The sequence below is a fragment of the Talpa occidentalis genome, unplaced genomic scaffold (genome assembly GCF_014898055.3).
Source record: "Talpa occidentalis isolate TD23 unplaced genomic scaffold, MPIMG_talOcc4v2.1 talOcc4.16, whole genome shotgun sequence".
Taxonomy (NCBI): domain Eukaryota; kingdom Metazoa; phylum Chordata; class Mammalia; order Eulipotyphla; family Talpidae; genus Talpa; species Talpa occidentalis.
This window is the reverse complement of record NW_023601653.1, coordinates 67931114-67956378: the sequence shown is the minus strand read 5'-3', so window position 1 is coordinate 67956378 and position 25265 is coordinate 67931114. Positions and strand designations below refer to the sequence as shown.

Sequence of the window (25265 nt, the reverse complement as noted above, 5' to 3'; positions counted from 1 at the left end):
CCCACACCCCATTATGCATTTTCCATAACCAGCCAATTGAAAACAGTTCTTAAATTTATGTGCATGGTGCATTGGTGAAGGAAACTTTAAGGTGACTACACCTGAGGGGGTGGGGGAAAGAAAATATTGTTTAAAAATGAAAAATGATGTAAAAAAATTATCTTACATTTTTCCATTTCTACTTCCTTTTTATAAGTCAATTTAATTATTAGCATTAATAAAATTCCATAAGTCTTTAGCCTTTAGCAGCCTAAATCCTATCCCTTTTTCCGCAGAGCAGCCAGAAATATCTTTTAAAAACACAGAATGTCTGCTTAAACTTGTCAGTGGTATATTATTACATTAAAATGATACTGCAGGGCCTCCCTGGTGGAGCAGCAGTTGAGTGCTGGGTTGCGAAGCTGCCCGCAGCCTCTGCAGCCCCAGTTTGATCCCCAGCTGCTGGGCGAGGGTCCCACATCGGGCGCAGACCTCTCCTGCTGCTTGCTGCTCCCCTCAGCAGTGTACTTCGTCGGTCTGCCTGTTCTGTTCCCCACTCTGGCTCTGGTGAATTCTCTCACCCTCCCATGCTTCTGACTGTCCCCAGTGCTTGTGTAAATAAATATATAAATAAATAAATAAATAAATAAATAAATAAATAAATAAATCTTTTAAAAAAATACAACTAAAAATAAAATGATACTGCATTAACATTCCAAACTCCAAATAGCCTTCAAGGTCTTTGTGATCTGCCTACTTTCTGTTCTTGCTCTAGTATTTTTACTCTTACCCTGGAGCCATAACTCCTACCATTCTGATGTGCTTTTAGTTTCTTGACTAATATTTCATTGTACTTTCTTCTCTGCTCTGAATGTCTTTCTAACTCTTTTTGTGGTGTATTATCATTCATCTTCAGGTCTTAGTATGAATGCTACTTCCTCTAGTAGGACATAATAGCCCCTTGAGAAATTTACATCTCTCCTATTCATATTCTTTCTGTTTAATACTCTCCTCCTTGATTTTAGGAATTACCTCTTTCACTGTAATGCTTTCCTGTTAGACTAAAAGTTCTAGGAAAACAAATACTAAGCCACTGAATTTACAATATGTAACTAGGATCCTGGCCACAGCAAAGGTTTATTGACTGAATTAATGAAGAACTAAAGAAGTGGAGAATAAAATGAGTGACTTTGGATTTCAGTACATTTTATTCAAAGATAAGGAAACGTTTAGATGTTTCTGATAAAGTTCACTAAATATGGTATGATCTAGTAACAGAAAAGTCTGCAGACTGTAGACTAGGACTTAACTTCTGGACTTCATAGTGTCTCTTCAGTACTCACTGAATCTGCTTGTATAAATTTGTCAGGGCATTAGTGTTTCTGAAGTGGATTTTCTGATACTCATCTCAGGATCAGTCCAAGTTCAAGTACTGGACTAATCTCAATGTTAAATCAAAGGGATTTAAAGAATGTCACTCAAGTATTTTCACATCTGGAACACAGCTTTGATTTGGTTTCTGTTGTGATAACCTTGTTTCATTTTGTTTCTCTGACTAAATTTCTCTATTAGAAATCTGCCAAATTACTTATTCAGCTAGGATGAAGGCTGTTTTGTGCTTATGGTCTTCCCAATAGAAAATGGGCTAGTATTTGAACACATTTCTCTGATGTTAGCTGCTTGACTCTGGGAGTCAAAATTTCCTCTACCTTGAACTCTGCATAGTGGGATGTAGTATAATAAGGTACAAGGTACAAGGGCCTTAATAGAACACCACATTTTCCTGTACCATATTTATAATGATTGTCCTCCCATTTCAATCACACTGCATGCTCCTATATACTTTTTTTTTAAAAGATTTATTTATTGACTAATTGATACAACCACTGGGTACAGTCAGAAGTGCGGAATGGTGAGAGAATTCACCAGAGCAGGGAGCAGAACAGGCAGAAGGACCGAAGTACACTGCTGAGGGGAGCAGCGGGCGGCAGGAGAGGTCTGCCTGCCATGTGGGACCCTCCTCTGGTGGCCGGGGAGCAGCCAGGGATCGAACCGGCACCATAGAGGCTGCGGGCAGCTTCGCAACCCAGCGCTCAACCGCTGCGTCACCGAGGAGGCCCCTCCTATATACTTTTTGATATCATATTCTACCAGTAAAAATAACCTCCCTATCATATATGTAACTAATTATTCCTTTTTATCAAACATATTTCCAGTCTGCCTTATTCTACTTTATTCAACTGAAGGATGTCTAGTTGTAGTCAAAAGCATGGCGTAATTTACACATGAAATCCTAATATTTAGAGTTTTATCCCACATATGTCCAAATTCCATGAATCCTTTGGCCATCTCTCACATGCAAAATTCTGGATGACTCACGTGCATTCCTTGATGCGACGCTGTACATCATCTCATATCCACCTGCTTCTCCATAAAATGGCCTAAAGAATGGCATCTTTACCCCCATTGAACAAACTGTTGGTTTCCGGTAATGGAGATTAGTAAAGACTTTCAGACCCATGTTCTTCAAAGAAACAAACAACAAAAGAAAAGTGGTGCATTCCTTTTATGCAAGACCTGTAACAGGACTTTAAAAGGGGGATGACAAATAGATGCTAAATACATGTTACCTCTGCTAGCAAGGGACTGGAATTTTTTTAAAATATATTTTTATTGAGTTAATACTGGGATTTTAGAAGTCAAGTCACCTTTGTTAGATAGAAAATAGATAATCAATATGCTTTATCTAGCACTTAGTGCTACAATTTTGCTAAGTATTTTTACATATTCTCAATATATTTCTAAGAAAAAAATAGTTATAGGGTAGGCATTACCCTAATTAACATCACACACACACAGAAACACACATGCAATGGACAGTTAGTAATCTGGAGAGCTGGTACTTAAACTAAAATATCTAATTCTATGCCCCTATTCTTCTATACCTGTGATTTCAATTATAAAGATCTTTTTAAGAAGGGATAACTAATGATACCTAGATAAAGATGGAACCCAGACAATATTTAGCCTCTTGATTTGATGATTTATGCATAATACTTTTCACAATAAATTGAAGTCTCTCTCATTGCTTTGAACATGAAGTTGTATCATTTTAGACACCACTTATTTTCAACAAGAAAGAAAATCAGCAAAAATTAGTACCTCCTTTTTATAAGACAATTTCTGAGTGTTCTTTAAATAGCTTACTGACATTGATCACAAAGAATAAGAAGAAAACAATATAATTAATAAAATGTAACCATGCATTATGAATATTAAAACTGAGATTGAACTGAAATAATTTTTGATCTTACCTTGACAATAAAATCGATATCTCCATCCACATAGTTGCTTATGGGTATATAATACAAGCCATTGTAAAACATATCAGTCTGAGGAATGCAAGGGTCTACCTTGCCATCATCAAGGTTGAGACCAATATAGGAATAAGCATATGGTTCTATGTTTGAAAGCAAGTAATACACCTACAATAAAGAGCAGATAGTTCGATGACTTTAAGTGCTGCTTTTATTTTTAAAAATTTGGCTTTTTTTTTTCCATAACCATTTATTCTTTCCTTGAAGAGCATAGCTTTAATATCTAATCCAACACTTTTGGGTCAACTCATTCTTCCAGAAGAGGAAAGCTTCAACTGTGTTTTAGGTGATCAACATCATGTTCACACAATATTTTAACTGTGATGCAAGATGTGGAGTAGCATGTAGGAGAGATGCTTGAAGACCTGTGTTTAATCCAAGGCTTAGTGTACTGGTAATTCATTGCAGCTGTAAGAATTAATTAAAATGGACCACAGGGAAAGTGACTGAATTGGAAAGTAATTCCAAGAGAAGATCCAATAAAGTTTTTCTAGAAGAGGGGAAAGCAATGGAAAGACTAATATTTAAAATTAGAATTCAAGACAAATTCTGAGAGGAAAAGATTTGAATTTACACATCACCTGGAGCTACTGATTAGATGACAAATTTTCTCCCAAACAATACATTTTGAGAGAGATTTTACTAAAACTATTGAATCTTAAATATAAAGGAAATAAACCCCTCAATATCTCAGGCAAAAAAAAATCATGTAATTACAAGGTCAAATGATTCAGACTTAGGTTAGAATTTTTTTTAAAGATTTATATTTATGCATACAAGAACTGGGGTATAGGCCACAGGTGCGGGTGTTGTGGGGGAGGGTAAGAGAATTAACCAGAGACAGAGTGGGGAGCAGAACAGGCTCTGGGAAACAGAACAGGCGGATCTACTGAAATACACTGCTGAAGGGAGCAGCAGGCAAGACAGTGAGAGGTCTGTTATGCTATGTGGGTTATCTCCCTGGCCAGGGAGTTGGGATAGCTTGATACCTCTGAGATTTAACCCCTGCGCCACCAGGGAGGCCCTGTCAGAACTCTTAAAAACAATCTTCTAAGCAAGGCAATGTTAGAGTACCATTTTCAAGAAAAGAAAGTAGGAACCAAAGATTCCTACTGATCTCATAACAAAGCTTTAGTAAAACAATTTTAAATAAGCAAAATTTATGCAACCAAAAGGTAACAAAAGAAACAGGAAAAACTTTGTGGATGTGAATCAAAAATGGATGTAAACGTTATATGTTCTGACAAAGAAGGAAAGATGCTACTTTAGTTTTTGTATTTATTTTCTTACATTGTTGTTAATTTCTGGACAGTATTTGATTTCTCCCCTCAGGTGCAGTCCCTGTAGTTCTTCCACCACCACAGCACCCAAAATCTACCTTCACCTCCCCTTTTTGGGACCCTCCCCCTCACTTTCCCTGCTGTATGTCTCAGATCTATATGGTCAGCTTGCAAATTTTGTCTTTTATCTGATCCAGAAGATGCTACTTTAAAATGAGATGGTCTCACTCATAGCAGGAATCTAGAAAACTTAAATAAGGGACCAGGAAAAAGAATAACTATAAGAAAGAAAATATCAAAATCCAGAGACACTCTATGGGGGGGTGGGGGGTGGGGAAAGGAGGGCTTGGGGTCAAAATAGGGGGGTTGTAATTGTATGGGGAATATAAAAAATAAAATTTAAACAAAATGTGAAAAAAAAGATTAGGTAAGAAGAAAAGTGAGGTTAGGGTATTATAAAAGATATGAGTAAAGATAACACTAAAATAAAAAGCCTCAGCTAAATGCAGGAAGAAATTCTGTAGCAAAGGAGAAGAGACTCAAAGAGAATAATCTGAGAGCTTACAGTTTCGGGTGACAGGTCTTGTTCAGGTTTCAGGAGAAGGACACTTTCATCCACAGCCTGGAGGGCACAGAATGAATCAGGGGCTGCTTGAAGATAGAGACGAACATTGGAGCCAGGTAGACCCCGCTCTTTGGAGAACTTTATGCTGACCTTAAGAGAGAAAGAAAATGTTATGATTACATGAAAATTATTTGAATATACTCATTTTTTTCCCAAACAAATCTTTATAAATGTTTTGTATTGCTATTTCTCCTGCTTAATCTCTTCCTCAGCTCCCCTTAAAGCCCTTTACCCACCTCCTGTCATCTAGGCTTGGTGTTATGGCCAAAGATGATTTTCTGTCATCCCCTATGATTTAATGACAGCAACATTTATGGTGATTAACATGTAAGGTGACATTAGTCAGAGAAGAAGGAGACATAGGGAGAAAACTGCTCACCCCACTCAGAGGCAAGAAATAAAGGAAACATCACCTTGTTTTTAAAGCACTTCTCAACCTGGAATTTGACGCTGTCAGCCACAATCTCCCCACTGGGGTGAATGGTGTAGATGAGCATGTCAGCCACAGGAGCCAGATCGGCACTGATGTTGATTGGAAAAGAGAAGCTTCCATTCCTGGCTGTGTGAACAGATGTCATCAGCACACACAATGCCAACAATTTCCTTACTTACAGTGTACATGTCAATAAAAGAGAAAGGCTTAGGGACAGAATGAGCAAAACCATTGGGTTTTATTATTTATTTATTTATTTATTTTTAAAGTTTTATTTATTTATTTATACAAGCACTGGGTACAGCCAAAAGCGTGGGAGGGTGAGAGAATTCTCCAGAGCCAGAGCGGGGAGCAGAGCAGGCAGAAGGACCGAAGTACACTGCTGAGGGGAGCAGCGGGCGGCAGGAGAGGTCTGTGCGCCTTGTGGGACCCTCCTCTGGTGGTCGGGGAGCAGCCGGGGATCGAACCGGCGCTGCAGAGGCTGCGGGCAGCTTTGCAACACATCGCTCAACTGCTGCACCACCGGTGAGGCCCTGGGTTTTATTTTGATGGCAAAAAATTAAGTAATAAAAATGATATATACAAATAAGGAATTTAATAATTTTAGCAGTAACACTTTGGGTTTGGGATATCACTTTCCTAGAATGTACTTGATAACTTGGCAATAATAGGAACAAGTTGAAATTGCCAACAAAATATTTAGTAGCTTACTCTAGGCCATGTTAGCTATTACCCTGCAGCTACAAATCAAAATATTAAGTATACTTCCTAACCTCTTGACTTAAAAAAGAAAGGATAATGAAGGTAGAGATGTTTAGAAATGAGTGTATTTATATTCAACACACACCTTTGTTTCTGATTTCATTTTGTCCACTAAGAAAGATAGCTCCTTTTACCATCAACTGTGCAGAAAAAAGAAGACACAAAGTGTGATATATTTTTTAACTGATATCATCTTAATGTTAGATAATGAATGCCTTTGTGACAGTAATCCTATTCCATAAGATAAGGTACTTCTATGAACAAGAAAAATGGATTTTGCACAACTTGGCAAAGAGCAGAGGAAGTGATAATTGAAGTGACTATGATGGACTAGAAACTTGCTGAACAATATGCAGTGGGCAAGAGGGTGCATAAAGCTCTGAAATTGCTCAGGATTTAAATAAGCCTTAGCCTACTCATTACCTTTGTGACCTTGTTATAGAGTGCATCTCCTTGAAAGGTGGGAGGAACATTGCAGTGCAGTGCACAGGCATTATTTTTCCCCAGGCCTGCTTACATGCAGCCACCTTGGATTACAAGTCCCAGTATGCCATGAATTGGACTTCCTGAGCAGAGAAGCTATTGGGAACTAGGAGTGGAGGTGAGCAGCTAGGTGTACCTATGTAACACAGAAGGCAGGTAGGTACTCTTGCTTCTTTAGCCCCTGATTTGCACCCAGATAGCATTTGCTAGCAGGATGGATATCTGACCATGTTGGCCAATTAACTGTCTCTCTCTCCTCCCTCCTCTAACTGCCCTTGTGGATAAACATCTTGTTTAAATTTTTCTCTGCATGTCTGCTTTTGGGTCTTGTCACAGTGGTGAGGACTCATACCAAGGTTACCTCATTTTCCCTGGGGGTTCCCTGAGACAGCCTAATTTCCCTACTTTTTTTTTTTTACTTCTTTGCCTCTGTTCTCTTATTTGTAAATGGAAATAGCCATGGGCTGATTAAAGTGTTAGCACATATAAAGGTCTATAACAGTGCCTAACACATAATACTTACTCAAGGAATAAGTCATTGTTTCCAATTGGAAATATATAATTGAGGAAGCTAAGGCTTAGAGAGTGTAAGCCATCTGTCTGAGATCAACTAGTTTTAAGGATAAATAGGAAAGAGTAGAGAATTCCAGTTAGGAGTGTCTTAATTTCTAAGTCTGTAGCTCAATACACTTTAGAAACAAAATGAATAAATATGGAGACAGAACCTAAAAGACTAATTCCTTTTTTATTATTATTCTTGCTTATCAAAATCAGCCTTTTACCTTACTCTTTAGTATGTGCCTGATATTTTATTCATGAAGAGTCAAAGATATTTGGTGTTTGAATGTTTAAATATCAAATATTTTAAAAAGTAGACACTGACTTAGTAGACTAAGTTTTTAGTAGACTAAGTTTTTCAACCTTAGATCTTAGATGTTTATTTGCTTTTGTGTTTGTTTTTAAGGGATCCAGTACTTTTTACCAACAAAGTGAGAAGCTGGGCTCACAATAATATTAATCATATTAATTATTGGAAATTATTAATCACATAGTAATTAATAAACAATCAATCACATTAATATGACATGACTGGGAACACATTCTAAGCTGTACTCTGCTTAAGCAACATACAATTAGACAAGCTTCAAGAAGCCACCAACTGAAACTTACCAGATAGAAGAAGTTTATTTTTGCACTGTCTCTGTATGCATCACCGTTCAGAGAGTAATGCACAGTAACAACCTTCTGTTGATTGCATCTTAGCTGCTTTGGTTCATGAACAATCTTCAGGAAGCTGTTGGTTCGGGAGTAAAAGCGTGGGACTGAGAACCGAGCATCCGCGTACTCAGGAGCCAACCAGTCAAGAGGATGGCAGGTCTTAGGATGAACGTATGTGGCCTGATAAGATAAATGAAATCAAAGGCCCTTAAGTCTATAAAGACCTTCCCAGGACAGCAGTTATTAGGGACTGGAAGGCTTCTTATCTCTTCAAAACAAGGAGGAATCTTAACTTGTGGCTGATGCTTCAGCTTTGTTATTGGAAATGAAATAATAACACTCTCCTCTTTTCATGTGGAAAAGATGTAACTGTATTTCTTTAGAACTAAAGTTAAAAGCTTATTTTTACTTTGTAATTGAAGTCACAGCATAGCCTTAGACCCAGTTTTTCAGCTACATTTGACCTCGGACAAATTGATTAACTGCAAAATTTTGTTTAAGAAACAGAAAGAAAGAAATCATAGTATCTACCCTGTCCATGCAATGGTGAAAAAGTCAAATCATCTTCGAGAGGGGTTTCTAGTTTGTCAGAAGAACATATTGCTTGGAACTATATAACTATAGTACAGGCTATCAGCTCATCCTCTTGACAAAATATTCTCATGTATTATTTATTGAACAAGCAAACATATAAAATACCTGTTATTTTAAAACTCAGTTAAAATATATTAATATAAGTTATCAATTAAGAGATTCCTAATGTTAAAATTTATAACATTCAAATCCTCTGTGGGATTTTATCTACACTTTGATGTCTTACTTTCAGGTTTAGCTCCGGATCAAATAGGCCTGAAGTATCAATAGAAAACTGAGCTTCGCCATTCTTGTCTGTGGTATAATTTCCTAGAAATTTGTCATTGAGCTCCAATTGCAGTACTTTGTTCGCCATTGGTACATTAGCAGCACTGGAAAATTTAAGCTGTATAAAAAGAGAAGCATTGATTCTTAAAATACAAATTTCTTTAGAAAAAAGAATACCCCTTTCATAAATGTGATCATTTCCTTATAATTTTAAATTCTAATAAAGATTTTCTATTAAGTGTCTAATATGGAAACAGCTATCATTTTATCTATTGTTTTCTTCAGTCTAGTGTATCAGACACAGTCATACTACAAATGTATTCTGAATGCAGAAAAAAATCCAGAAAAACAGAGTTCTGTCTATGACCCAAGGAAAGGAAATGAAAATATGTATTTTTTTAGGCAAGCTTACAGTTCCAAAATAAGAAATTCCTCTTCTGTAGAAAGGGTCCATGTTCTCAAAGTCTACTCGCCCGAGTAATGGAGTGAGAGAGGTGGAAGCTTTTTCACTGATCTGCACACCTATAAGAAGCAATGAATGATAGTGTCAGAGAGAAGTCATTTGATCGAAAATTTCAAAAGAACAGATAGCTTAGGTACACATGTCAACTTCTATACACAGAACTGTAATCTTGAAAAAGGAGGTGTGGGTATGCTGGGACATCTTCTAGAGAACTATATTTGTGTGGGACATTTCAAAATGAATATTGAAATAATATAAAATATTTGAATCAGAAGCGGGAGAAAACACCCCTACCTTACTTCCCCCTACTATGCTAATCAGTTCTTGCCTGTGATGCTTCATGATGGAGAATGTCATGAGCATCTCAAGCATAAGACTTTCACTTCTTGAAATCTTTAGCGTGTAGGATGCTATGTTGTTAGACTTTTACCAGATTAAAAAAAATCTCTAATAGCAAAATAAATAGAAATGCTTTGTGATTTCAATGGAGCAATCAAATAAGCAGAGTCAAATATATCTAGCTAAATTACAATAGATTTGTGACAAGCTTATTCATTATGTAATATGCTATATATTATTCATTATGTAATATGCTATATATCATATCATATAATATGCTATAATATTGATAGCATATATTTATAGAATGTACTTTTTAAGTAACAAGAAATAATCAATAATTGAATCTGATCCCAACCCCAAATTAAATCTCATAGATAGGGAGCTGGACTTGACTCTCTAGAGGTAGCTTATGAACTCTTGTATTAAATTAAAGGTTAGGCTTTGGCAATTGATTATCAAGTGGTGTGCACAAAGTTAAAAAGAGATAATTTATTAGCTTAGGTCTACTACAGAGGGAAGTTTGATGCAGACACAAACTAACATATATATATATATATATATATATACACACACATATATAATATGTGTATATATATATACTTTAATTTTGTGTGTATATATGTGTGTATATATAACATAATACTTTAATTTTGAATATTATTAGGCAAATCTTATTCAAAAGCAACCCTCAGTCTGATCTATAGGCAAATATGCTTCACTATTCTATCCAGTCGGTATTAGTAACTCAACAAACTTCTCCCTAGTAAGCTGCCATATTGCCCCAGTTTGGCCATAGCAAATGCTAGTTACCTGTCCCGCTTTCTGTAACAGTCACAGAGATATCAAACGTCAAGAACAATCCAGAGCGGTAGAGTTGGAAAACTTTTGTATTTACAATTTGAGAAGCACAGCCATTTCTCAACTGAAAAATAAGAGTAATGAAAGTCTTTAAAATATGGAGTTTTATTTAGCACAGATATCTAATTCCTACCATCTTGTGACTCCACAAACTCCCTGATCAATGAATTTTTAAAAAAAAGGGGGTGAGGTCATGCAGTTAAACCAAGGTAAGAAGGTTATTTGTACTTTACAGATTTCAAGGGTCAGTGTAGATAGGAACACTGATTAAAAAGATGATAATGGAGCTGTGAATGATATTCTCAGGGTAAGAAATAAATTTTATTTTGAGTGGCACTAAGGACAGATGGAACAGAAGCACTATAAATGTGTAACACCAAAACACCTTTTAAGGCAAATAGCTTATTTCAAATAAGGGGGGGATAAATCTTTTATCAGTGACATTAATAATTAGAGAATGGTAGAGTTAGCAATAGTTTAAAATAAGAATCTGTTTATTAATTCCAAACTTAAAATGTTAGAAGGATATAGCAATTCATTTGATTCTCAAAACTACTATATCAACTGGATACTATTATCATCTCCATTATCTGGATGAAAATTCTGAATTCCAAGTAGGTTATATAACCTGCCCAAGGTCACACAGCCAGAAGATGGTGAAATTCATTAAACATTCTGACTCTAAAATGTGTGCCCTTCTGCGTTATCAACTATAATAGCAACAACAACAAAACCAATTTTACTGATTATAATACAGCCAAATTCAAAAGAAGTTTGGAGTCAAAGAGAAAGTGTAAAGTTAGTAAGAATCTAGACTACTTTAGCATGAAGAAGAAAATGCTTTGAATCAAAATCGATGGTGTCAAGTTATGGTTAAAGGAAAATATGAAATTCAGAATGTGTTTATTACTCAAGAGGAACTACTATATATTTTTAAATAGCAGAATAAATGAAAAATGTTAGGTAAAGGTAACAGCGAAACTAAAATAAATGATTTAGAAGCACACACAAAAAAAATAGAAAGAAAATAATAAAGTCAAAAATCAGAGTAGGAACAAAAAAATAATAATTTACATGCCCTAGAGAATAAAAGAACACTATTCAGCATTGTATTTTCTCCTTCTTCACCTTATCCAGCTACAACCTCTATTGTCCACAAAGAATTCTCCTTTTTTTTTGTAAATGGAATCAAAGAAGAATGAAAATGAAAGATAACTGTTTTTTACTTTTTTTTTTTTAGCAAGAAATGGTCTGTACCTGAGCAGTAAATTGTTCACATATCTCATTGTTTTTGTCACAGTTCCAAGAGGAAAAAAATTTTCTGCACACTCGGATTTGGGCTTTCCCCTGCACAGGTTGGCCATAGGTGTACCTAAGGGAACAAGGTATCCTTGTGATTATAGCCAGACAATACCACAGCAATAGCTCATGGTCTTCTTAAATGTCATGTATGAAATCTCTAAACCACCATTCCTCCAATCTGACCTAACTCAGCCAGGGATCCTCACCTACTGGTGCTGTGCTCCTCACAGAATTTAGGTTGATTTAAACATTTGACCTGTTAGGAGAATTCAGCTGCTTTCTTAAGAATCAAGTTCAAGATAATATAGAATCTAAAATCACCTAAAATCTCAGTGAATAGAATTTAATGATTAGACTGAATTTTTTGAATTATATTTTAATTTCATAGAACATTATAACGATTGCAGTATTTTTTTTCCTCTAGCAAAAAATACATCTGTATCTAAATAAAATTTGGATGATACAGGATCTTGAAGTACTTACTGATCAATATTTAAGCAATTCTTATTTTATTATTCATCAAATATAAAAGGTATGGAGATAGGCATAAATTGGATGCATTTTGACTGAAAGTATAATCTCTTACGGAATAGAGTTGTATAAAGATCTCCTTTTCTCCTGAAACAAACCAAAAAAACTACAACACACTTTTTAAAAAATGTCCACTCATGGAAAATACAGCTGAGTTGAGGTTTTTTTTAACTTGAGAATTCTAAGATAGTTTTAAAAGATAAATGTGAAACTAATATATTGTAAAACTGAAGAAAGTCAAATTTATCAATTATAGTACTATTTTTCAAACTATTGACCCCTAATATATCTCCAGTGTTTATACACATTGTCTCAATCATTTTTTCCAGTGACCCTGAGATGTAGGGACGTTACTTCACTTTTCAGATTAGTAAATTGAACTCAAATGAGTCGCTTCTCCACATTGTGATTGATAGAATTAAAATAAATTTATCACACTCCACAGTCCATGCTCATTTCATTGTTTCCTTATTTAAAAATTCTAAATGCTTCTGGGATTCTGACTCAACCCAACTTAACTAAAATTATCTGTAACCTCTAAAGATCAATAGCGTGTTACATAGCGCAAGACTAATATGAGGCCATAACTATTAAAAACTGAATATCTCATTTCTGCTAAGTTTCTTTTATTGTTAAAATAAAACTCTTATAGTATTATCTACAGGTTAGCACATGTCATGAAATATGTAACTTAAATCTTCAGATCAGAATAAACATTCCCTGTTTGTATGTAATTTGAAAAGCTTTCAGCAGGCACTGTTGCTTTGCCTTCATTAAAATGTCTTTGCCTGTAGGCAAGTTTTCTTCTCTTAAAAGCTTAATTCATCTCTGAGTTTGTTTGCTAAAATTGCCTAATTTGATATTATTTTCTTGAGCTGATCCCAGGTAAGTCCCAGGGAATACTGAAGGAACAATGCACAAACACTGTATTATCCAAGTTGAGGTAAGGCAACTCATTGAGGAAGGTTAATTTCTAGATATACTGCTTTCATTCATCAGGTTCTCATAACCTCCCAGAAATAACTTCCAATAAGTAGAGCTCTTGTCTCCACTGCTCGGCCATAATTATTGATAATACTGGCTTATTATTCAATGTCATGTATATGTAGACTATAATAAAGAAATCACAAGAAGTCAAAATAACAAAGTATATGTTTAGGAATAACTGAATCCATGTCAGCATTTGGCTTAGCAAGGTTTTCATGAAGGTCATGCTTGACAACATTTTGGCTGCTTTGGTTTGTGTTGTACTTTTACAGCATTCCATTGGGCTGGTAAACATTGATAGATTTTACTCCCTTGACAAGTCTGGCTTGTGAGGGTTTTCCCAGTGAAACCAGTATAAGATCTTGTAGTTCTTCAAAATTTCGTTGATGATCCCATTATTTTTAACATGGATAATCTATAATTTTTATATACTACATATACAAAATTATGGCACACATTTAACTATACTTCATTGAAATGCAGAGAAAAATTATAATCATTTTCTTGCATTCCAAAGAAGATTGAAAAATACTACCCAATACTTAGATGGTTGGCTTGATATGGCAACATATATCTGAGGAAAAGTGAACCTTTACCCCTAAAACTTATACAGTGTTGTAAATCAATGTTACCTCGATAAAGAAAAAGGGCCAGAGTAGCTAATTTAAAAAAAACAAAAACTATCCAAAAAGTTAAATGATTTCTAAGATTCCTAAAATTGGCATTCTTAACCATTACTTCCACATGTTATATATCAGACAGCCCTTTATATGGTGTATCTTTAATCAACTGCTGATAGCATTTAAAGGCAAGTACTCTTCTGTCTTCAGTTAAATGAAAGTATTTAATATGGCAAATAAATACTTTTTATCATTTATATAATGTACAGTACAGTGGAAGTATTAGTTAGAATAGCTGTGAAGCCAATCAGCCTAGATGAAATCTTCATTCTGCCATCAAAAATGTCCATTAATGCTGAAAATTATTTCAGTTCTCTGTGTTTTATTACCTTTCCTTATAAAGCAGAGATCATAATAGTTCCTATCTCATAGCATGAAAATATAAAAAATAGAAAGCTTAGCATAGTAAGTGACAAGGAATATTGGTTATTTTTCATTATTAGGAAATGTTTGAGACAACTCAAATTAAGTTGATAAAATACCTTTCCCCAGTATTATGTTTCAAATATGTATTTTCTTTCTTTTTGTTAATGAAAATACCCAGTGATGGTGAAGATTCAGTGAGGCAGGCCCTGTGCCAGCTTCTGGATTGTACTGTGGCAAAACATGGCAAGCAGTGTGGTCTCAAGAGACTAAAGAATGTTACACATTTCCTACACCTTCTAATTCTGGAAACATTTCTTAGGAACTGGAATTCATGAAAACATTGGCAGGACAGGGAGACATGTTTTTCTTAATTATTTCTAGGCAAACAGAATAGAACAGCCTACATTTATATAATAAAAAAAAATAGTTAAGTGAATTTGGTATAACCAAACAGGGAAATGTTTATACTACAAGGAACTGGAATTCGTGAAAGATTGGCAAGATAGGGAGGCACGTTTTCATAATCATAGTGAGCAAAGAGTATGATTGCAGTTGTGGACAATATCCATAAAAGATGAAAGGAAAATATATCACCATTTTAATGAAGTTGGTAGAATAATTAGCAGGAATTTCTTGTGTATTTCTTTATGTTTAAAAAATATTGTGATAAGAATGCATTACTTCTAATTGTGGCATAAGCATGTAAATTATTAAAGTTACATGGTTAATCTCATGTTTTATTCTCCCTGAGCTTTGTATTGATCTCCGGGGTGGGGAGGGGGTCAAATCTACTGGACAAGTACTTACTTAGCACATGCAGTCACTTGGAATTCATCATCTGAAATAGTTATTGTTTGAGGTGCACTGACCTGAACTTCAAACTTGGGCAACACTGGAATGAAGAGAAATACACTTTAGCTCCCACATCACTGCTGAACAAAACTTAGTGTACTCGTGTAACTAAGTCGGCTTCCATGCACAGTGATCTCCCTGTGTACATGTGTACATCTGTATGCATCTTTATGTGTACATGCATGTGTATTTATGAATCTGTAGCAGGTATTCCTTTGTCTCTGTGCAGCTGCCTGTATGTGTATTCATCTGTGTGTATGTATGTACGCATATCTGTCTGTAGGCATTCATCTGTCTGTCTGATGTACACATCTGTAGAAACCATATTTCACTTGCCCCTAAATTCTGTGTGGCACCAGTGAGTGATGGTTTTTAGTTCAGGGTTGATTATGTTCCTTTCTTTTCTCTCCCCGTTTCTCAGAACTTCACATTTTATTTCTTGTAATCCCTTAGATCCTCCCTAGAAGATTATCTGTATTCTAGAAAATGAGACATTTCCTGATGGAGAAAAAGCAGGGATCAGAATCAAGATAAGGAGGTGCAGGAAAGGAGAGGCAATAAAGCAGAAATGACCAAGATAAGATTATAGTAAAAACCAAATCAAACTTTATCTACTTTTGCCTAATTCTGAAAGTTGTTTTGTTCAGTCCTTTGAACTCTTTATTTATGCAGGGCAACAAAATGTAGAAACTCTTACTGTATTTATTAACAGCAAATTGGTGTGCCGTTGTCTTTCCTGATTTTCTTTGTACGACAATTGAGTAATCTCCAAACATTGGTTCTGAAGTCAGTTGGAATGAGAGTTCTGTAATATTTTGAAAGGAAGCCACATCTTGCCATTCAAAAACCTTATTGTTTTGAGGATCCTAGAAAATAAAGAAAAAATAAAAACAGATATAAGAGTATTATCCTTTTCTGGTTTTTATTATTATTATTATACTCTGTAGTTTGGGGGAGATAAAATTCTATCATTTTATTGAGCTAATATCTCATTGGGGTTGCCCTGTAACAGAAGGTTTGCCACTATTTTTTATTTGGGTTGTGTGTAGTGGATCGTGAATTACATGCTCCATATAAGAGCTGCTAAAAGGAAGTGCTGGGGTAAGTGACATTGGTTGAAATCAGTAAAGGGTGTATTGTTTTTACAAACCACTACCTCTCAGTGTCAGCACCTCAGGCTCAGTTCATTAACAGCACAATGTTATCTTGAGCTGTGGCTTCAACTCAAGCTCTGCCATCTGCAGTGTGTTGTTTTTCAATGCCTGCACAGTCTAATTTTTCAGAAAGAGCCACTGTCCAGTGAAGGGTAGAAACCCCCCTTTCTTTTCTCTTTTCTTTTAACACACTGTGGCTTATATGAACCTGATTCAACAAGTGTGTTAATGTCATCCAACAGCGATGAAAGAAATCCTGGTAAGATTTCACAAGGAAATAAAAACATGATTTACTACTCATTTTTAAAAATTTGTTTCCCTGTACAATAAAGTTTAAAAATTTTTAATTTTTTCAGACTTCTCTCTGTAAGGATTATCCACATGGCCCAGGGCTGTCCAATTAAATACAAGTAGAAGCCATTGGATGGAAGCTCTTTCTGAAAAACTGACTGTACTCAGAGGTAGTCATTTGTGAAAACAGTAATTCTTTTACTTATTTAAACTAAGCAAAGGTGTAAACCAACACTGCCTCAATTGAAAAACATAATTAAATAATAAATATATGAGATCTATTGCCTTTAAAAACAAGCAAACCACAACAAAAATTCTAATTATATGGAAAATGTTTGAACTGTATATTTACATACAACCATTAATGAGGAACCTAGATTCCCGTATATTGAATTCATAATTAGGCAATAACAATGGTGTCTATCATGCATACAAATTAAAATACGTAGTTGGAGTTGATACAAATTCTTTACTAATAAGCCTAAGATTTCAGATCATTTTGAAATCCACACTACGCTAAAGATTTCTACTGGCAAAGGGAGACTACTTTCTGAAAGCTAAGCATGTATTTTATACTAATATCACCTTCTAGCATATTTCTAAATTTTTAGGTATTTAATTTTTTTAAAGAATTATTTATTTATGCAAGAACCGGGGTATAGGCCAGATGTGCAGGAGGGTGAGAGGATTCGCCAGAGACAGAGTGGGGAACAGAACAGGCAAACTGACAAAATACACTGCTGAGGGGAGCAGCGGGTGAGACGAGAGGTCTGCTTCACCATGTGGGATTCTTGCCGGCTGGCCAGGATCTAACTGGTGCTACAGAGGCTGCTTGGACAGCTTCACAGCGCTATGCTCAACCTCCTGCACCACCAGGGAAGGCCCAATTTTTAGGTATTTAAATTTTGCTTTTCCTTTAAGCATGTGACTGAATTAAGATTAAGATGGGCCAGCAGCCCCAAATGAGCCATTTTAAATGTAAACCTCCCTTAGCAAAAGCCCAATCTTTTATTTTTCCATGAAAGCCCAGACTATAGCATTTGCCACATGGCACTAAAAGTGACAGCCCTTCACTGAGGTCTTCGTCTGATAGCTTTCATGGGTGTGTGTGTATGTGTGTGTGTGCGTGTGTGTGTGCATACAGCTTTCTCTTCCCCTTATTTCAGTTGTGTTAATTTCTAATTCTATATAAAGAAAATTAAACAGACACATGCTTTGCTGGATGTATTAAAATAGTGGGTGCAAAAATGCAGATCTCTTACCTGAAGTGTGATGAAAGGATACTGAGAGAGGGAAGAAAATACAGGTTAATGTTGTAATAGTGCATTCTTTTTCACCAGATATTGCATTATAATTACAGAACTTAATTTAACTTCTGAGACTTAGCCCCACTTTCCTAGAGGATAGAGTTTATAAGGAAATTAAAATTTCAAAGATTTAAAATTCCAAAGATTCTAAGAAAACTCTACATGTAAAAAGATCCCAAACCTCTTCTGGGAAGTGGAAGGCAGGTCCCATGCAGTTAATTTTTTAAGTGAAGAGGTATAAATCAACTCACTATTAAGGAAAGTCTTACATGTCAATTTGAGACTTAGCATTGAGACTATACCTACATCCTTCTCCACATTGGTTCCTATTTCCATACTTTTGAAAAGTTTCCTGATGACACGTTATGTAGCAATGGATTTATTTGATTTGTTTACATTATATTGTACTATTAAAAATTAATGAACTCACCAATTCCTCAGTAGGTTTGAATTTGGTATCCAGAGTCACTATGCGAATTTGAACTACAAGACAAGATGAAGAGGGAATTGTTTTTTCTTGTTAATTCTCTCCCTGTTGTGATGACTTGTACAAAGATATAAATTGACTTGTACATGGATAGAACTTTTACCCATAGAAAGTGTACTCCCTTCTCTCCCACCTCTGCTTGACCCTTTGAGCTTTGGGTTTCATTTGGAAAGATCTCTTATGGCACATTTGTAATCTGTTGATGCTCTGATGTTCTATTACCAAAGCTGACACTTTTACCATAAAAGTCCACAGGGATAAGGATATCTTTAAAATTAGTGGCTGTGTTAGTCATAGAGGACAAATGTGAAATATGGATGATAGGAGTTAAACATAATTTTCCTGGAAGATATATTGATGTTGGCTAATGTTAAATTAATTTTGGCAGAATTCCAGAAGAACCCATTTTAGCTACTTTTGTATATGTAACTGCCATCGTAGCATTTAAATAGAGGATATAATGCAGCAAAAATATTACTATAAGAGTTTTAATTTTAGCTCTTTAACCTCTTTGTAATAACTCATACTGACATATATTAGAACAAAATTTGTAGATGCTGTCTCATCCAACCCTCTAATGTGACAAATGAGAAAACAAAATATCTGAACGATCAGAATGTCCATGACGGACGCCAGTAATTTATTTAGAGCCAAGACAAAATCTATATCCTTCTGAATCCTGGTTAGGTATTCTTTTTTGCTCCTTTCATAACCACAAGGAAGAGAGAAGGACTTTGCCTCCATTACCAGATTTATGGTTACTTCTAGTGATATAAATAATAATAATAATGATATAATAAATAATAGTGATGATGATGAAAATATCATATGGAGTTTTTACTGTATCCTAGGTACTATTTTACATTGACTATCTTTATCTTTACAAGTGAGACACTTATTTATCTTCATTCTGCAGATAAAAATCGAGTAAATAGAGGTTTAATTAGTTTGTGCCATTGTTAAATTATGGAGCAACTATTCTCAGGAAGTAATTTGGCAACACATTCTATTTTAACTATTGTCTCATGTCAGCCTGCCCTTGGAATTTGTAAACAGTGAGGGGGGCAAGCAAAATTTTAAGAGGCCAAGCATGCAGTTACTGATGTTAAAGGACACTATTTCATAATTCATCTAGATCACCAGTACATATTTTAGTACACATTATGACATTAAGAATAAATTTAAGATTAAAATTCATGGGTTGCTCTAAATGTGAAGAGTGTATTCCTAAATTCAGTGATGAAAGGAAACATAAATATGGACTTACCATTCTCTCCAGATTTATAGATGGGTTTGTCTGTTTGCACAAAGGTTACTGTCTCTTCTGCAACAAGTGCTACAGATCTCCTCTCAAAGATATGAAGAGTCTTTCCCTTCACCAACAATGTCAAAAAAGACAACTGTGCAGAAGACCTTTGAGAAATCTGTTTATGTTAAAAAGTAGAGAATGGGAAAATATTTGTAGTTGTTAAGAGGGTAATGACTTAATTTGTCTTCTCAGGCTAAGTCATGCAAACCCATTATTTTTTATTGAGAGGCTTAGCAATCACTAGTATGAGAAGAGCTTTTAATACACTCATTTTTAGGTCTCCTTTTTTATTGCCTTGAGACCCAATCCTAGGTTATGCATCTATAACCTAGATTCTCTCTTCTTACATTGTTAAACAGTTGTACTATCTATAGAGCAGAACTAGGTCTTACAGCACTCTTTCCACTAGAAAAATGGCAATATTTCCCTAGTTTTGTTGCCTACATAAATTTTCCTTTTATTTTTTACATCAGGAATTTTCTGGTTTTCCTTCCTGGCTTCCACAATTCATCCAAAATTAAGATGTGCTATCTTCTAAAAATATATTTATGTACTAATTTCATCTTCCTATTTGAAATCCTGAAATGGCAAATTCAGTGCCTTACCTTGAAATCTGTGCAAGCATAGAAGTGATCCTCTTTCACTGACTGATCAAAGATAGTGGTATTGAACCCATCATATTCTAAGACAACACTCAAGGAGACAGATTCATTAAGATTTAAAAGGTGAAGACAGGCTTTTTCTGTAGAGTGACTTCGAATCACAGGGGAGACCCATAGGAGATATTGCCTAGGCAAAGAAAGTAACCAACACTCTGAGCAGAAATAGAAGAAATGCAGAACATGCAAACAAAGCAGCTTAAGCTTATTGAAATATGCCTGAAACACACACTTTTCCATAGTCACCTTTACCATAAACTTGAGTGTGCAGAGCAGTTATCTTAAGAAAAAGATACCTCCTTCATTCACTTGTTGAAAATTTATAAGGCAAACCAGTTCTCAGTCTCAGAAGTTGAAATATTTCCAAATAATCAAATTTAATGACAGAACATATTTAATAAGGTCACCTTGCTAGTATTTTAATATGAACAGAAAGTATAATATTCCCTTACGGTTCTGAAGCCACCGAAACAGTAAAATGAAGCAAAAGGGAGCTCAGAAAAATAATGGGCACCATTTTATGCCGAGGCCTGAAAATAAAGAGATCAAGATAAATCTTCTCTCTCTCTCTCATTTGAAGTTAACTGCGTCAACTCTGTATTTTCTTTCCTTCTTTCTCTGCAGCTCTCTGCCTATTGCTGCTTTTATAGCCACACACAATGAAGGATCAATTACTCTCAGGAGCATGCATCAGGGTCCTACCAATCACATTGCCTTCCTCTAGCTCATTCTTTTCCGGGAGGTGTCACTTAATGTACCACTTCCTTCTTAAGTTCACTGGATTCTTTTCTATTTTCCGTATCAGTAGGGCAAATTGGACAGGAAGAAAGAGAACCAAACAAACAAAAAAAATTGTGGCCCCACACTTAAGGAGTTCTTTAGTTCTTTAACACTTCACTCAGAGGACCGACTGCAGGATTAAAAACATAGGAATTGGCACCGGGAGGAAAAATACCTCTCCACAAAGAGCTGTTATCATTCCATTTCCCCATAAGGTAAACTATTCAGGCTTCTTAGACAAGTAGCATATCTGATGTTGCTGAAAGGTATCTCAATATAAGCTCATTTTTATTGATAATTGAAATTTAAGTTATTCTTTTATAGTTTCACAAAACAGAACACAGTATTAAAAATGGTGCTATGTGTTCCATAGTTACTGTGATTGTCTTAGGGAGGTTTTCTATGCAAAGTTCAATATATTTTTCTATCCTAAGTATAATAAGATAAAAATTATGATATTAAGAATATGTGTGGATATGTACAAATATACTAATTGCTTCTTGGGAAAAACAGTGTGGGAGGGCAAAAATCTTCCTCCCCACAACATGTCTTTAGCAAGAGGTTTATTTCATAGGAGGGACTCTGAGGCTGGGTAGAAACTGTTTTTGATATTTATGTATCACCTTCTCTCTACAAGGACCTCTCCCAGAAAGATCTAATCTCTTTATCGCTTTGCAATGGGAAAGGCAGTTCTTTAAATCAGTATTCCTTTGTTTTCCCAATAAACATCCTAACTGAACTTCCCCTTTCTCCCTCCAACCTCCCTTGATTTAACTAGGCTATTTAAGATGATATTTAAAGCCATGTGGGTTATTCAGTCCTCCTGGGTCTCTTTCTGCTGATACGTAGATGGCATATATGTTATTATTAAACTTCTCTATGACTTTTTCTCTTATCTTTCTGCCCAATGCTTGTCTGATTATTTGCCAGTTTGAAAGAATCCAGAGGGTTTCAGGGTGCTGAACTTTGCACCCCAACAACAATGATTTTGATTGCAAACCATTCCTGTTACAGAACGCATCCCAGCAAAAAGGGGAGGAGGCTTGTAGTACAGTAACCCCAGGAATGGTGCCAAATTCCCTATCCCCACTTACATGCTGCTCCTTTGGACTACAACTCCCAGATGAACATGAACCAGATTTCCTCAATGGGGGCAACTGGGAAGGAGGGAGGAGGAGGCAGCTGTATACACATATCAGCTGGAATGAACGAGGGAGGAGAGACACATGCGTGAAAGACAACACAGAGGTTGTTCCTGGACTTTTGCATGTTGGCTGAGACAATGGCAGTCTATCTTGACTTCATCATGGATTATATGGTACATTTTGAATTTCAGGTCTCTCCTGTCCCAGCTCTCTGGGATCTTTCTCACCTGCCAGAAGGTGCCATGGACTCATGGCAAGCTTTTGTACCTAACCTGCCTCAGGCCAAGCCTGTATGGCTAAGTGTTTGCCCATCAGGAGATGGATAATTTTCAGAGATTGGTTGGAAAACTGTTATTTTGAACCCCATTCTTTACTCTCTCTCTGCACACCAATTAAAGATCTTTCCCATTTAGAGTACATTTTCTTTTCCTCTGGGCATGGGGATGATGGACGCTTTTAGAACATACTAACAGGGTTTCCCCCCTTAACAATTTAGGGTTTCTGGGTACTCCTTAGTTGCAAATAAAATGAGCTTATCAAAAAGCCATTTGATAGGCCTCCTTCTATGTGTTTATTCTCTCATTTTGTTATATTTTCTTTTATTTTTTAAACATCCTTTTAAAGGATATTAAGTATTGATGGAGTTAGTACCTCCCAGTTGAAGAATGTTACATTGAGTGATGAGCAACAGGAACTGCTCTCTGTCCTTTAGACTTAAGCAGGCCAACTTGCTTCAAATCTCTGCGGTAGAGCTAAGCCTCAGTTTTGAGATTAAATTTCTTTCTTTACCAACCTCAAACTTAGTTTTTGTTTTTGCCCAAAAACATGCTTCCCTCTGGTAGCTTCTTAGGCTTATTATTAGAGTCACTATCTACATTCCTCTCTCCATACCCATAAATTAAGTCATCAGCTTCCACACCAACTTTCGCTTATCAGCATTCAAAACAAAGATTGCAAATGAACAGATAGTTTATAAACCAAAGCAACTAATTCTTCATTCCCAGGGCTGATAAATCTCAAGTACTGAAATATCTCTAAAATATTTTTCTAAATGTAACATTTTTGAGTTGAGTAAATGACTCTATCTTTACTTTTATCAAAGCAATTTACTGTTAACAGAAACATGTTTTAAACTGTTACTTTAAATCATCTTAGAAATCAGCATGCTTTTATAATATCCCTTCTCAGAATGCAATTTTATGTGATTAACAGCCCAAAATAATTTTGTCAGATTAATATGGCCTTCAGGGTAATGGACTCTTATCCCAGAAAATTCAGATGTGAATCCAACAGTATCTATGGAGTCCTTGGCATTAGTGTATTGGCATTAGTGACAGGTTCTAGAGATAAAAAGATGAATAAGTCTCTGAAGGAGTTTACATTCTTGTGGTCAAGGCGAGAAAGGAAGGGAGCAAAAAGATAAGGAAGGAGGAAAGAAAGGAAGAGAGGTGAGAAGAAAGAGAGATTTGGAGAGGGGGTAAGGAGGGACATAAGGATGAAGGAAGGAGGGAACTGTGCAAGAAAGAGGATATTCATTGAGCAGCAGGCAGTGTTGGGGTGCCTTTGTTAGAGCAGTGTGGGGCAGCTGAGTCCTGCACTTCCTTTGAAAGGGAGCAACACACGTGGTCTTGCTCACTGGTGTCAGGACTGCTGCAGAAGGAAGCACTTTGACAAAAGGGCAGGCTGCATACCTTTCCCCTGGGGGGACTCACAGCCTCGGCAGTAGCAAGTCTCTTCCACGCCCTGCAGCCCCAGTCATGGCAGGATTTGTTAGACTTTGTCCTGGAGCACCACATGCTGTGTCGCCCCCTGCAGGTTCCTGTAGCTGCAGCTCCATCTGTACCATCAGTCCATAATTGGACCCTCTCTCTCTCTCTCTCTCTCTCTCTCTCTCTCTCTCTCTCTCTCTCTCCTGTTAATTAAAATTAATCATTTTTGTCAGTTTTACACCCTTTGCCCAGTAACACTTATATTGATAGTATTTCACTTAATCCTCAGAAAGTATTATCTTAAATTTATTATTTTTTTTCTCATCTTACAGATATGAAACATATACTATTAGAAAAAGACATTAATTTTCATAAGGTCACCCAGACAGTAAGTAGTTGGTAAGAATTTCTTTAAATAATCATAAATTGAGATCAAAGGTTCATGTGTAAGAATATAAAGAGGACATGGATCCATGTGTTGTTCTCATTCTCATTTGGTTTCTGCTGAGCAAAGGGATGTAGCAGAGGGCAGGACTGCATCATCAGGACTTGCAGATTCAATACTATTCAGGTTATTGGTGTTCACTGCTACGGGAATACCTCTATTCACTTATCCATTCAGTGTATATTTATTGAGCACCTACTATCTGCTGGAATAATGGCAGGTGGAGGAGATGAAGAGGTGAATATATGTTTTAAGAGTCATCATTCTATCAGGAAAGGCAGAGGTTAAATAACTACTTTCACAATTTAATTGTTTTATTACAGTTGTGGTAACTTACAGAAGAGAAAGAACTGGGCACCATGAGATGCATGTTGGGGATGGGGGGGCTTAATATTGATCTAGGTCCTGCTGATGAACAGATGAGTAAGACCATTTCTTTTTCTAGAATAATTCACTGTCACTCAGCAGGATATTATGCAGTTGTGGGAATGAATATGTTCTCCTAAATCGACAAGGTAATTTGAGCCTGAAGAGTGAAACAGGCATGTCCATTAATCATGATTAAAGTGTATTCATTTAT

General features: G+C 35.9%; 1 protein-coding gene across 1 annotated transcript in view; it reads right to left on the bottom strand.

The window, feature by feature from the left end:
• LOC119248365 (ovostatin homolog 2-like) overlaps positions 1–21123 on the bottom strand; it is a 41906-nt gene extending 20783 nt beyond the window's left edge. Inside the window, 18 exon segments of the mRNA XM_037515320.2 lie at positions 1665–1688; positions 2359–2503; positions 3294–3464; positions 5202–5351; positions 5675–5839; positions 5842–5868; positions 7359–7366; positions 8100–8337; positions 8978–9136; positions 9431–9540; positions 10634–10745; positions 11939–12053; positions 15355–15439; positions 16097–16265; positions 18107–18127; positions 19844–20062; positions 20553–20736; positions 21059–21123. Of these exon segments, the coding sequence (XP_037371217.1) occupies positions 1665–1688; positions 2359–2503; positions 3294–3464; positions 5202–5351; positions 5675–5839; positions 5842–5868; positions 7359–7366; positions 8100–8337; positions 8978–9136; positions 9431–9540; positions 10634–10745; positions 11939–12053; positions 15355–15439; positions 16097–16265; positions 18107–18127; positions 19844–20062; positions 20553–20736; positions 21059–21123 (2167 nt within the window).
• Between the last annotated feature and the right edge of the window lie 4142 nt (positions 21124–25265).